The sequence below is a fragment of the Candoia aspera genome, chromosome 3 (genome assembly GCF_035149785.1).
Source record: "Candoia aspera isolate rCanAsp1 chromosome 3, rCanAsp1.hap2, whole genome shotgun sequence".
In the NCBI taxonomy this organism is placed as follows: Eukaryota; Metazoa; Chordata; class Lepidosauria; order Squamata; family Boidae; genus Candoia; species Candoia aspera.
The window spans coordinates 563,664-577,931 of record NC_086155.1 but is presented as its reverse complement, the minus strand read 5'-3'; the positions used below and the strand labels follow the sequence as shown (position 1 = coordinate 577,931).

The following is a 14,268-nucleotide window of genomic DNA, read 5'->3' as shown; positions in this document are numbered from 1 at the left end:
CAGGGAGTTTTGTTCCAAAGCGGCGAGGAAAACAAAGCTGCGTTTGTCCGTTCCTCACCACAGCAATCCTGGGACACTTGTGGACTGGATTTATACCCGCCTTCCCTCCAAGAGAACTGGCACACAGGGCAGCTAACAACGCCAAAGGGAGCTTACTAGAAGGGCAATACTAACAGGCTGCATTAGTTTTAGAAAAGCTGAGCCACCCTAAAATTAAGGCCTTACTACAACCAGGCTCAGTGAGGGGCTAGAGAACCACAGCAGTTCAGCTCCCAATGAAAGACATGCCAGCCTGGAAGGTAATGCCCCTCCCTGTTGCTCTTGCAGGCTGGCATCTCCAAGTCGGGCAAGAGCCCCTAAGAGAGGGTGACCGAAGCGTTTTGATCACTGCAGGCAGAAACCACTTCTTGAACTGAGTTGGGGAAACAAGTGCTAAGAAGCATCAACTGCTTCCTGGCACTCCAAATGGTGACTTAATGGTGCGGGCAGGGTTTGTGGTGGGTAGTTTGTGGCACTGCGTGCCTTTGCTGCCACTACCTCTGGGGGGGACACGACTCCCTTTAGACTTTCAAGCAGCAGCAGCAGCAGCCTGAAATATTTGAAACGGACACTTTTTTTAATATATATATACATATGTATATTTTATTAAAAAGTTATGTCCTCTCGCTAGCAGTACAGAGGTCTCTACATAACAGAACCATTAAAGAACAGAACAGCGACAGCCCCAGGCATCAGTCGCCGCTAAGAGCCTCTGAGCAGAGGCTCCTCTGTTGGGAAAGAAACTGACCTCTGAGGTCCCCCAAAGTTAACTTTCAAACTTTACAACATTAAATCAAAGGCGGTGTCTCGGGCCAAAGGAAAGCCGGCAAAACCCTCCTACCATCTTGGAGAAGGACCACGTTCCCGCCTGGCAGGGCTGAACACCAGCCACCAACCAGTTATTCCCATGGCAGCGACACATCTGGACTTGCCCCTAAGCCCACCTACCCTTGCCAGCTGTGGACCGCCCTTTGTTGCTTGGGAGCGCGTGTCCCCTCTTGGTCCCCCTTCCCAACTGACAAGGCAAGAGGCAGGGGACGAAGGGGCGCCAGCGGCAGAGGCTGCCTGAGGCAAGGCATGCCCTTGCAGCCTTCTCTGGCCCAAGGCAACTAGAAGCCTGCCGGAGGGGGAGGGGGGAGGCGGGAAGGGGGAGAGACACGCACCGCCCAAAACATTCAGCTGTGGGGCAGGCGAGCCCACTTGGCATCAGTAATGCCGCTGGTAGGAGCCCAAGGCCTGCTGGGCCGGGGGCACCGCCCGGGCCTGGCCCACCGTCTGGCTCACCAGGTGCGAGAGGGCGGGGCCGCTCTGGATCAGGGTGTCGAGGGCCTTCTGCACACTGGGGTTGTCGAAGTTGATCCCCAGAGATGGCGCTGGCCGTGAGGCAGCTGTGTTACTGGGCGCAGGGGGCCGGCTCTGGTAAAGGGGCTGGGACGGCTGCGGAGCTGAAGCCTGGGGACCAGCGACCCTGGCGGAGCCCGGGTGGCCTGGGAACTGGGTGGCTTGGGACGGGGCTCGCTGCTGGGCCTGGGAGGCCCCAGCCATGCCCAGCTGCGGGGCCCGGCCAGGTGTGCTCGGCCCGGAAGCAAAACCCGGGTTCTGAGATGCCCCAACCCCCGAAGTGCTCCCAGTTGCCACGGTCGCTGCAACGGCGGCCACCCCGCTATTGAAGAGGCTGAGGATCTTGGCCTGCAGCTCCTGCTGCGAACTGGAAGCGCCTGTGGCCGTGGCAGAGGCGGGCAGCGGCTGGCCGCTCTGGTGTCCCTGGGAGCTCGGCACCGAGGACCCTGAAGGGGCTCCCATGGTCTGCCTGGGAAGCGAGGCTGCACGGAGGGAAGCCAGCAAGGTAAGTCCCCGCCCTCTGCCTCGGACCGGACCCCCAGAAAGCGGGGATCGGCCCCCCACGGGCCGGGACTTACCGGGAAGGGAGTCGGCGCTGGCGCGCAGCTGCCGTTCCTTGCGCTCCCGGAGGTAGTTGATGATCTTGTCCGTCTCCTCTGCAGTCAGGTAGCGGTTGTCAGCCAGCAGGTTCAGGAGGGCCTGGATGGCTGGGGGGTGGCTGCCCCGGAGACCCTCCTCGGCGGGAGGGGGGCGCTCCCGCTCCTGCAGGATGGTCTCATCGGCCATCTTGGCCGCCCGCCTGGCGATCTCCTCCCGCTCCTTCTCCCGGACCTCGGACTTGTAGCGCTCGTAGTTCTTGGCCACCAGCACCATGGCGTCCGCCTGGGGCATGTTCCGATGCTCTGCGGCAGGAGAGGCGAGCATTCATTTGTTCGTTCGTTTGTGCATCCGACTCAGAGGCCGCTCTGGGTAGCTTACAGTTTTTTTAAAAAGCTAGAAATAACATCACAGAAGAACCGCTCCTGCACGTCCAGCAGGAAACCCTTCCGTATCAAGCAAAAGGGGACGCTGACGGAGCCACCCTGCCCCAGGCCCAGGACAACAGCCAAGTTTCCAAAGCATTCTGAGGTCTCCTCCGGGTGGGAGCCACCCAGACCTGCGAGGGACGCAGACAGCAGCACGCTGCTCATCTCAAAGGAGCAAAAGTGGGGTGGGGGGAGATTAAGTCCACCTGGAAAAAGGCCCATTTCCTTTCCTGGCACAGAGAAAGGCTCCGGGGTCCTCTTGAGCAGGTTGCCATAGCCCATAATACTCACAGGGAGGGAGGAGGGCAGGGGTGGCGAGCCAGTGGCAGTAAGGGAGAGATGAGTGGAGCCGGGAGGTGGACAGCAAGCCCCACGGCGTCCAGACTTAATGCCAGGAGTCTGTCTCTTGTACGAACTGGATTAGGGAGCCCTGACGGAATGCTATTTAAAAGCCTTGACTGAGTGAAATGGCTTTTGTGCCCCCCTCCCCCTTACGTTGTGTGCTTTTGCATTCCTAATCTCTGTAAATGCCTTATCGATAATTGCAGTAATTCTTCTACCCAAGATGCCTGAGTCAATCCCTCCACCCACCAACTTTTCCAACCAAAAAATCGAAATTCAGCAGCTGAATAACCCAATTTGGGCTGGAATTCTGGGGATTAGGAAGGGTGGAAACAAAGACCTGCTGGGGTTCCAAATGCAAAGGGTACGAGCAGAGGAGCGCATCTCCTGAAGCAGCTTGGGGCCCTTTTGTTTTTTCAGGCCTGATTGAGGCCAGAAAGAGTTTTCCAAAGAATGCCAGCCTACCAACACAATCCTGCACACCGCGAGCTACTGAACATGCTTCGCACCAAGCCTTAGGCAAAACTCCACTGTGGCTTGCCTGGCCCTACCCTTTCTGCACAGAGCATAGCCCAAGGAGCAGCCCTACCTTGGGGGGTGCCAAACATGATATTGACTGTGCAGGAGTGATGAACCTGGTGCTGCGGGGTGATGACGATGGCAAAGGCAGAGCCCCCTTGGCTCACATCATCCAGGGCTTGCTGCAAAGACATCTCTGAGTTGAGAAAGATCAGATCCACCATCATGCCAAGGTCACGCACCTTACGTCCCACCGACTCGGCATAATCCCTGCATCAGGCAGAAGCCAAGAGAGAACAGAGTCTGCCCAGGGCATTGGACCACGGGAGCAGTGGCAGCACCCTCAAAGGGCACTGCCAGCGTTTCCGAACAGGAGCCCAATCCAGCCCTGCCCGGCTGACAGACCCGCCCACCAGCCGCCCAGGTTCCTACTTGGTCTGCTTGTTGACCACAATCACAGAACAATCCACCGGCCGCTCAGCATCGATGCGCTTCTTGATGTCCTCAAAGAACTGTCGATAAAGCTCTTCCCGGCGTCGCTCCTCCCGCTTCATGCGCTCTGCGGGGAAGGACCACTGGCATGAGGGCAAAGGTTTGCCTTCTCCGCCCACCCCCTTGTCCACAGCTGGACAGTCCCTGACCTTCAGTGCTCAAGGGGGGCCTCTCCAAGTGGTCTCGGTAGCGGTCATAACACGGCTCCTCCCGCCTTCGATAATAATCATCAGGGCGCGTGTAGCGGTCGTAGCCTTCCTCTCGCCTGCAGGGAAATCCGCACGTGACCTCGTGCCTGACCCAGCCCCCCCCTTGGTCTCCCCCTCCGCACCTACCTGTACGGAGGCTCTCTTGGCTCCCTGTAGCGGTCATAGACAGGGTCTCGGGGATCTCGCAGGTCACGGGGATCCCTCAGGTCTCTGGGGTCTCGGTGATCCCTGGCCCCACGCATATCTCGCACCCGAAGGTCCCGTCCGTCCCTGGAGTCTCGGCCATTCCTGCCGTCCCTGCGCGGACTACCCCGGTTAGGAGAGCGGTCACGCCGCGCGTCCCTCTCGCCATAGGGGATGGGCTCTCTACAAGAAGGACCGGGAAAAGCCCTTAAGAGGGAAGCGGTCAGGGGAATTAGCCAGAACTGTTGTCCGTAGACCTCTACTCAAACAAAAATCTAGAAGGACATCCACATTTTGGGAAGCCATGTAACCTCGGCCTCATTCTGGGGTGTGGCCTAGTGCTCACCAGCACAGAAAGCAAGTACTACAAGGCAAAAGGAGGGAAGATTTCTAACGCAAGAGAGGACTCTGGGGAGGCGCATTCAGTCCTATGAGTTCCCACCTTCTGTGGCAATGAGGCCTTGGTCAGATGCCCCCGCTAGACACCAAACATTAAAAGTGTCCAAAAGGAGCCTGGAGTGAATTAGATCCTGCCGTGTACAGTTCAGGGGGATGGCTCACCCTCTGGATTTGCTTAGAGGTCCCAGAGTTCAGCAAGATCAGTCTTGGCCCTAAAGGAAGTTGGCATCGTGCCACAGCAGCTGATGGCCTGTGGAAGTTGAGAATCCCGGGGGGTCCATCCACAGCCAGCCTGGAGGAACTCTCCACCTTAGAACAGGCCACCATTGTACCTCCCAGGACCACCACGCGGCCCTACTTTGGACAGGAGTGGGCCAAACTCCCAGAGAGATGGGCAGGGAGACCCAATCTTCCAGAACAGCCAGAAAAGTTAAGGAAGCTGACCCCTACCCTACCACCCCCCCAGAAGCACACCCCAAAGTATCAGCCCCACTGGGCTCCTGGCTGCAGCTACCTCTCCACCATCAGCATCAAGAATAACTGGAAGCGTTCTCTGCTCTGCTGTGCACAGCGCCGTGGAGAATTTAGGAGATGTGGAATAACTGAACTTTAATATGTAGGTCTCCCTCATCAAAGGTTTAGCATCGATTAGAACAATGTATTTGGAGATTCTTTGACTTTGTGTAAGCAGGGCATTAAATTGATTTCACAAAACCCCAGTGAACAGTCTATTTCAGGGGGGATACAAGAACAGTCAGAGAATCGAAAAGGATGCCCAAAGTCTGCTTAAAGAAGAGCCAGGCAAATTTGGGACAGGACAGCAGCTAGGATTTTGAAGAGAAGTTGGGCAGATGCCCCCTGCTGCACTCAGCAGACCTAGGCATGCAACGGGGCTCTGGAAGAGCTCCAACCAAATGCCCCAGCAACCGCTGTCGCTGCCTTCCCACTTGCACTCTAGCCAATGGCACCAGGGCAATGCAATGCCCAGGCACCCGCATGCGCGCCGCCCACAGCATCCAGACAAGGCAATGCTCAGGTGTCCGCTTGCGCACCAGCCACCGGCATCGAGAGTGATGCTTGGGCACTTGCTTGCGCTTTGACCAAGGGTCCCCCGGTAGGTCCCAGCTCCTGCCCTGGCAGAAATGGTCATCAGGCAAGAGGCGTGTGCACAGTTCTGTGCTAATGCCAACAAAAGCACCCACGCACGATGGGCACAACACTGATGGAGTGCCAAGAGGAATCCTTTATCAAAGGAGATCTCGCGAACATCTTCGGGGCAATCGGTTGCAAAAAAGGCATGCCGCCATAAGGGGAGCTGCTCCCCCGAGGCCTCTGTCCTCAGCGCAACCCCCGTTGCTGCCCACTTCTCTGTGGTGGAGCCTGCCCCGAGGCGCTCCCCAGGGATGCCCCGGAGTCCAGTCGACAGCCAGACTCTCTTCCCCCGCCTGTGCTGAGCGCAGGAGGCGCCCAGGAGGTTCGCAAGGGATGGGGATCCCGCCGGATTCCCCTTAGAGGAAGCCCCACCGAGGGCAGAGGACGCAGCACCGCTGAGTAGGGAACTGGTTGCGTCAGAGTACTTTACCTTCGCGCTGGGCTGGACCTGGAGGGAGGCTTATTCATATTTCTTCTTTCCGCTGCTTTATTAATATCTGAAAAGAATAATCAACCCATCTGTTCAATGCTATGAAACAAAGAAAAGATCATCAGTATATTGAAAAGAAAGCAAGACAAGTTCAAAGTCCACCGGCTGGAGCAAGGAAATCCACTCAGGGAGCCAACGGCCATCAGACAACTTTTATTACATCAAGGTTCGGCACACATGGATCACCGGGTGAAGGTTTCCGCCAAGGCATCCGCTTTGAGACAGCCCAGGGGCCTGGGGCTCTCCTGGCCCCGCAGCTCGGCCCCTCACCTTGTCACAGTGACACGGGGGCTTCTCAGACTGCTGGAGACCCCCTCCCTCGGCACGCAACTGCCACAAGAAGGATCCAGAGGGATGCGCGCAGCTGCACTGTGGTGAACCCGACGCGGTCCCGCAAGCCGGACGAAAAGGAGGGCCCCTGAAAAGTGGTTCCCCATCCCCATGGAATCAGAGCTGTCAAGCCTCCGTTGATTAATTATACGAATGTGAACAATTAAACCTGAATATATTTCGACATAAGTAAGCAATGGCATCAGGAGCATTTCCTTTTAAAAATGGTCGTTTCCAGAGGATGCAAACAAGGATTGCAACAAGGGCTGCCTCTGAAGTGAGGGAGAGGAAGGAAAAGGGGCACTTCCGCCCTTGGCATCTCAGGTGGTACCTGCCTCTGGAAATACTTACCACTCACCCCCCGAAGTTCATTATTGGGGGAACTTTATTCCTCATCAACCCAGCTCAACTAAATGGCCAAGAGTGCCTCCCCCAGCAGGAAGTATAATGCAGAAATGCTTGGGGGAAAGGTTCTCTTCTCTGGAGGGCCCCTCCTTGGCTCGTTTCTCAGGCCCCACAGCAGTCACTGGGCAGAATGCCTGCCAGTTCGTCATGCATTAGGAGCGCTTCTCAAAACGGCTCCCCTTTGTTTTCAGGGGAGTGGGGCAGGAGGGAAGAAGGGAGAGACCCAGAAGGGAGCTGGCACAGAAAGGAACGACTGAAGTACGGCACAGCTTTGTTCCAGGCCGTGAGGGAGATCCCTGCTGTTTCTTTCGTATGCCTCCCTGCCTCCTGCCCGCTCCCCTGTGGGCCTGTATGTGGCGAAAGTGCCTGGAATGTCCAACAGGGCCCTGCAGACTCTCCTCAAGGCCACACGAAGCCTCTCTGCCACATACTAGATTGCCAGGGCCTTTCCAGGTCTGCACCGCTGCCTGGAAGGGTTCCCGCTTCTCTCCCTGTGCACATGTGCAGATCATGGCTCTGCTGGGGAATCAGCTAGAATGTGCGCACCACTGGGAGCAGCTGGGGGCAGCTTCCAACGGAGCCGTGCAGGCCTGGGGGGAAAAAAGGCGGCAGCGTTCGTGATTCAGAAACAGGGCCTTTGTGGGTGCTCCCAAGCACCTCTTCAAAGGGTCTGCACAGTCCTGCTTAAAAATGTTCAAACTAGATGTGACTTTTCTACAGAAATGTTTGGCACTCCAGAGTGAAGTGACAAGATGTATGGCTGTAAATCATTTCCCTGACTAAATAAAAGTAGTCATCAACTTTAGCCAGTGTTTCTACCTATTACAGGTAGTCCTCGTTTAGCAACCACAATTGGGTCTGGCAACTAGGATATTAATCAAAGCGGTCATTCAGTGAAACATCATGATTTTACTTCAGCTTTCCTTTGCTTTACAGACCTATGAAGGTCATAAATGCAAGGAATGATCACAAAGTTACTTTTTCATCACCGTTGTAACTGTGAATGGTTGCTAAATGAGTCAGTCACTAAAAAAGGACTACCTGTACAGCCTTTCATCTCTAGAAAAGTAGAAAATATTGAAAACAATGTAGTTAAAAGTACCAATATTACAGCACTTGTGCCTCTGAATGCTGGAAGGATATGGCCAGGGCCTGGGCGCCAAGTAGAGCATGGATTACAGGCCTTTAGCAGTCACGGGAATAACTGCTTTGCAATTGGGCTGGGCGGAAAAAAGCCCTCCACGTTCCAGAGCTGCACTGTGAATTCCCTGGGCCGAACCTTTGTCCCTTGTCTGGCTATCTGCCTCAGAAGCCCAGAGGAGGAAGGGGGCACACAAACTGCCCAAGCAGGAAGCCAAGAGCTAAAGAGTCATTCAGGTGAGGTGGGCGGCCATACAAATCCAATCAGTCAATCGTGCTCAGTGAAGGGCTCCCTGGCCAATGCCTCCCTTTGGGAGGGAGAGGGAGGTGGGATGATTGCTGGTGAGATTCCTTTAGGGTTGGGGCTCTGGGAACAGAAGTGGGCACAGAGGGAGGGTGAAGGCAGTGATGGGCAAAGGAAAATGGTGGGAGGCAGCAGATAGGCCGCTCCCAAGGAAAGGGGGTGGGCACCCAAGACCAGTTTCCCCAACCAGGTAACAGGCTACCAGGTCCTCAGAGACCTCCGGCTGCTGTTGTGCAATGCCAGATCTGTCCATAGCACATCTTCCCTCATCCATGGTCTTACTGTGGATGAAAGGTGGACCTGGCTTGTATTAGCCAAACATGGATGGCTGAGGAGGGTGTGCACCCCCTTTGCAAATGTGCACCCATCCTGCTTTGGGGCTTGGCATCAGCTGAGAGCCCAAGGAGGGGGGAAGAGGGGTGGGCATTTCATCCAGGAAATTCTGCATGCAACCAGAGACCATTTTTTCTCAGATGTGAGGACTGGTTCTAGATGTTCGGCTCCAGGGACAAGCTGAGACTGCAGCTGTATTGCCCCTCCCCCAAGGCTGCTTGACCCCATCCCTGGGCTGCCAGCAGAGCCTCTCATACTTATACTGCTGGGACTTTGACTTGCCATCCTTGGGGGAGGGGGGTGTCTAAGCAGCCCAGAAGTTCATGGATACATGACCACCACAGGGTCTACCCAAACTGAAGTTTTTCCCACTCACGTGGAAGGCTGCATGCCACATCTGGGTTTTGTTTCACAAAGCAAAAGTGGGAGTGGGAGGAGAGTTGGGAATCCGCCCCTTGTCACAATTAGATCCCACTCGGACTGCTCGGGAGCTGACTACGCTGGCAACTTCCACAAGGAGCCTACTCAGTTGGGCACCCCTGGTGCCTAATGTATCTATCTCGTTCCCAGAGAGTTAGAAGGTAAGAGTTGAAAGAGACCTCGGAGATCATCTAGTTGCACTGAAGTCATTGCCTAGCCTGGCAATGAAATGTCTGCAAGAAAACCACCAGGTTCAGAGAGCACCAAGGACTCCACAGTTCAACCCTGAGCTACAGAGATTCTCTTTGATTGGTGTCATCCAGTCTACCCCCTATTACTACCCAATACTAAACACACAAAGGTCAGTGGAAGCTGCCAATCATCCAATCCATCCAGCCTCGACGTCCCCTGGAACTAGCAGCGGACTTCCAAATCTGCTTGCCACAGACATTTTCCCTCCAGTGCCTCCGCTGTTCCTGCCACCTTCCAGCTACATTCTGGCCCTGCAGGACCCAGCCATGTGTAACTCTGTGGGAACCTGCCAGGAAGCACTAGAGGGGAAAAAGCATTTCTCATGTAGCTGTGGAGCTCCTCCTGATGGCCATGAGAACCAGCATAGTACTTGTGGTACTGCATTGATCCAAAGGAGACCCAAGTGACATGAACTCGCTGGAGGCTTTTAGAGAATCATGATGTCTCAGACCAATCATGTGACTCTTGAGGATCAAAGGAAGGGCGGGCCTTGGGTGCCTTGCCCTGCTCCTAGCCCCAGGGGCAGGATATGCATGCAGGAAATACAAAAGGTACATCCCCCTGAGCTCGGGCATCTAAGCAAAACTGGACTAGAAGAAAGAAAGAAAGAAAGAAAGAAAGAAAGAAAGAAAGAAAGAAAGAAAGAAAGAAAGAAAGAAAGAAAGAAAGGAAGGAAGGAAGGAAGGAAGGAAGGAAGGAAGGAAGGAAGGAAGGAAAGAAAGAAAGAAAGAAAGAAAGGAGCATGATAGGTAGCAACTGGGCCCCAGTGCTCAGGAGGCAGAGTTAAGTCTATGTGTGCATAGAGATATATAGACTAAATGGACATCCACCAACCTGCACTGCAGCCGTGTGGCAGATCAGAGCCCATATCCTCCAGTGGTGGAGGAGGAGGGGGGGGGAGGATTTCCTATTCAACAGAAGATGGAACAACTTGATTCTCCCCACATGCTGAGTCTCCCTTCAAAGTTTCCTGAATTTCTGCAGCTTGCTGACATGACAGTTCACACATTTTGCTTGTGGACTGTGTTGAGCAACACCAGTTCTAATGCATGTAGCTTGAACAGTGGTTTAGGCCTCTTCTAAGCATTTCTCGATTCTTCTTCCATTTCAACTTCTTGGCTGCAGATCTATTTATAAAGTGCTTTGCCAAAATCTATAGAAATGCGAAATACAGTATCCAGTCTACTAACTTTAGCTGCATTCTTCTCCAATTCCTGTAAAATCTCAGTGTTTGTGTTGTAAACTTTTCCTTGTTAGAAGTTGCATTCTGCCACATGCATGGCTCTGCTGGAGCACATGCCCACTTCCCTGGCCTTTAGCTCTGCTCTACCTCTCCATGGAGATGATTTAGGAGGAAATCCAGTCTTCATTTTGCAGCTTTCACATGGCCGCAGCTCTCACATTCAAGTTCCAGCAATATTCTCCACCCGCCATCATTAAATTCTACGGACTTGACGGGTCAGCAACTTCTTCGGAGCCTCTATGAAAAGCCACCTGGGAACATTTTTTTAGATCACCCAAAGATGCATCCAGCTGACTGTGGCCAACCAGGGTTGGATCTGGTTAGTACTTGAACAGGAGGCCACCAGAAAATCCCAGGGTTGTACACTAGGCAGGGAGTGAGTAGAATAAAGGACACAAGCCTCCCAGAAAACAGGGCAGGCACATCTCTTCTGTACCGCTGTCAAGAAAATGACACGGACACAGGCAACAGAATTCATTTGGAACCAAGGGAGTCAATTTAACTCTTCTTAAAATGGATACCGTGAGCGTCTCTGTTATACTGTGCTGGTCCTTAGGAAGGCCTTGGCATTTTTAACTGAATTTAGCACTGGATAATCCTCTGGTGACACCGATGATCTGAAACGTGGCTTCTCAGTAAAGAATAAGCTGTGCATATGGAGAACTTAAAACAAACCCATTACAGGACAATTTTTAAAAATCCATTCAATCATGTCCAATTCTTGGAGACTGCCTGGACTGCAGGTTCTTTGGCAAGGTTTTTCAGAAGCGGTTTGCCCTTGCCACCTCCCTAGGGCTGAGAGAAAGTGACTGGCCCAGGGTCCCCCCACTGGCTTGGTGCCTAAGGTGGGATGAGAACTCAAGGCCCCCCAGCCGGGTGCCTTAACCACAACACCAAACTTCTGGACAATAGTTTAAACTAAACACAGCTGCAGCTATTAGTATGTTGAAACAAAATTCAAAACTAAAAATATTTAAGCACAAAATTCTCTAGAAAGAGGAAAAAATACAGATCTCAAGGTCCAGAACATTTCTTTATTGAAGAGAATATGGGGGGGTGGGGGGACACACCCAGGGAGGGGTGCTACCTTCCAAAGCCCTGGGGAAACTACCCACCGGACACAGTGAAGGCCACGCCACCCCTTCCGCACCTCGACAGCAGGGCCCTTCAGCACTGCCACCCTCAGCACAGGGCAAAGGCAGACGGGTGCCAGAGAGCACATCGCGGGTACCCTATGTGCTAACCCTAACCCTAACGCTCTTGTGTGAAGGAGCGGGCGCACCCCTCGCTAGTCGGAGGAACGGACGGAAACCGAGCAGACCCGGGCTAAACGTCGGATAGAAGAGGTGCCTTCGACCGGGGCTTAGCTCAGCAGATCGGAGGCCGGCTCAGCCCGGCCCCCGGGGGGCAAACGGTAAAGGCGCCTCTTCTTTGCAGAGAGGAGGTCGTAACTGGCGTTCCTAAGCACGAGGAAACCCAGGCCGAAAGCAGCGAAGAAACCGCCCGACCCCGACGAGCAGGCCGGGCAGTTGGGCCCGCCCGGGAACCCGCCCCCGCTCGGACCTGCGGCCCTTCCCTCCCCGCGCGGCGCAGCCACCGCTTCGGCCAGGGGCTCGATCCCCGAGGCGCCGCCGCCGCCGCCGCGGGAGCAGCATTTCTCCAGCTCAGCCGCCGTGACGGGCGGACTCCAACTCCCAGAATTCCCCGGGCGGCTCGGGTGGGAATTCCGCGACCGCGCCGGCTGGGGATTCTGGGAATTGGAGTCCTCTTCCAAATAGCTCGCCCTCCCTCTCTCCCTCCCTCCCTCCCGAGCCTGACGGAAGGGGAAAAGCCGCGCTTCGGCCTCCGACGAGCCAGGGCGGGGACCATTCGGGGGGCCCGAGGACGCGATGGGCCGTCGTCGCGCGGCGGGCGGGCGGGCGGACGCGGACACGAGCGCCAAAGAACACAACAAGCCACTGGCGGGATGGAGCGTTTATTGCCGGTCTCCCGGAGGAGCAGGAGCGCGCGCGCGCCACCCCCGCCCCGCAGCCCCGAGCGCGACCCCGGGCGGGGGACGCCGCACTCACCGGGATCGCCGGGGACTCGTCCGGCTCCTGCTGCTCCGCGGCAACGGCCTCCTCTCGCCTCACGATGCGTCGCCGAGCGGAGGCGGGGCCGACCTTTCCGCTTCCGGGCCGCCCGCCCTTCTCGAGAGCGCGCGGGACCCACCCCTTCCTCCCGCTCTGACCAATCCGCCGCGGGAGCCGTGAAGCGCCTGCGCGTGGCTCCGGTCTCGTGGCCCCTGGGACTTCAACTCCCACAACCCCCCGGGAGGCTGGTGGGCCGCGGCCGAAGAAGCCGGGAAGCGCGGCCCGACTCTCTGTAGACAGGCCGGGAGGGGCGCCCGGCAGGTCAGCCGGCGCTTCTCCGCAAACCTGCAGGGGCAGAGAGCCACCGGACGAACTGGCAGCTGGGGCTTCCTGCGCGCGGGGGGGGGCGAGTTCTCCAGGGCGCGCGGCCTTTAAGGCTGGCGCCTCCTTTCGCTCTAGGGGTCCCTTGCGCGCTTTCCCTCTGGCGTCCTCTGGGAGACTGGGACCCCCCGAAAAGGCCCCGTCCGGCCTTCGAGCCTCTGTGCCTTCCCCTGCTGGGTGGGCGACCTCTGACTCGGGCCCCTTGCGCGTTCCTGGGGCTGCGGGGCACTGCCACGCCGGCCCTGCTGGGCTCGCTAGGCGTCAGCCGGCCCCCCCACCCCGGTCGCCCGCCTGCCTTCCTCGGACAGGGTGATATTAATCGAAGCAAATATTAATCGAAGCAAAATTAACTCAGGCAATCAACCCAGCAGCAAACAACAGCCCAATCAAGGAACTCCCAAGGAGAGAACACCCCCACCAACTCAAGCAGGGCAAGCCACGGTATATAAACTGAGAGCAAGGCCCACTCCCTCTTTGCACTGAAGATGCTGTCTGGCAATGAAACGACTGCAAGAAAGCAACACGGCTCAGCACCAAGGACTCCACAGGGTGATATTACCCCCCCACAAATTGGGGTGCACAAGCCAAGCACCCATGCTCTCTCGCACCCCTGAGCCCAGCAGCTGGAAAGGAGGGAGGGTCCCCAGCAGGCCTGAGGGACCCCAACCCCTCCAGGCCCCTCAGCGTCCAGCAGAGTTGGCTTTCTCCTGGTCCTCTCCATTAAGCAGGGCCACCTAGCAGGACCCAGAGGGGGGCTTCCCCTGCTGCAGCCTCTGCCCTCTGGAATAGCCTTCCCCCAGAGCTCCCCACAGCCCCTGCCTTGTGGCCTGGAGCATTAAAACCTGGCCGCTTCCCCAGCCCTTGGCTTTCTGGAATTATGGCGGGGAAGGGGCCTTTTGTCTGTTTTTATTTCCATGTTCCCCTGCCTTTTGGGCTTTTATTCTGATTTTTACTGTTTTTCTGTGTTAGCCACCAGATTAGTTGCAGTTGAGCAGCCTAGAATGTGAATATAAATAAATAAATACTCACAGACTATTGTATCAGAATTGGCTCACTTCAAGACAGCCACTCTGCAATCAGCAACTATTCTGAGCATCCACTACAAATAAAATGTTTATGATTGCCTGTAGGGTCTGCATTTTATTTTTTTCTGACATTGCAGTACCGTTTGGGGCAGAATTGTAGAACTTCTGTCAT

General features: G+C 55.7%; 1 protein-coding gene across 2 annotated transcripts; it reads right to left on the bottom strand.

Moving 5' to 3' along the window:
• Positions 1-619: 619 nt before the first annotated feature.
• NCOA5 (nuclear receptor coactivator 5) lies at positions 620-12,793 on the bottom strand. 2 transcript variants are annotated; one of them, XM_063296780.1, is made up of 8 exons: positions 12,688-12,793; positions 6,132-6,198; positions 4,094-4,333; positions 3,908-4,023; positions 3,699-3,825; positions 3,337-3,536; positions 1,959-2,282; positions 620-1,862 (listed from the first exon to the last, which is right to left on the bottom strand). In XM_063296780.1, the coding sequence occupies exons 2-8, from the start codon at positions 6,167-6,169 to the stop codon at positions 1,246-1,248; spliced, it is 1,662 nt and encodes a 553-aa protein (XP_063152850.1). In that variant the 5' UTR covers positions 6,170-6,198; positions 12,688-12,793; the 3' UTR covers positions 620-1,245. The 2 variants fall into 2 exon arrangements, with proteins under 2 accessions (XP_063152850.1, XP_063152851.1); XM_063296781.1 differs by lacking the exon at positions 6,132-6,198 and having other exon boundaries at positions 12,688-12,760.
• Positions 12,794-14,268: the final 1,475 nt, after the last annotated feature.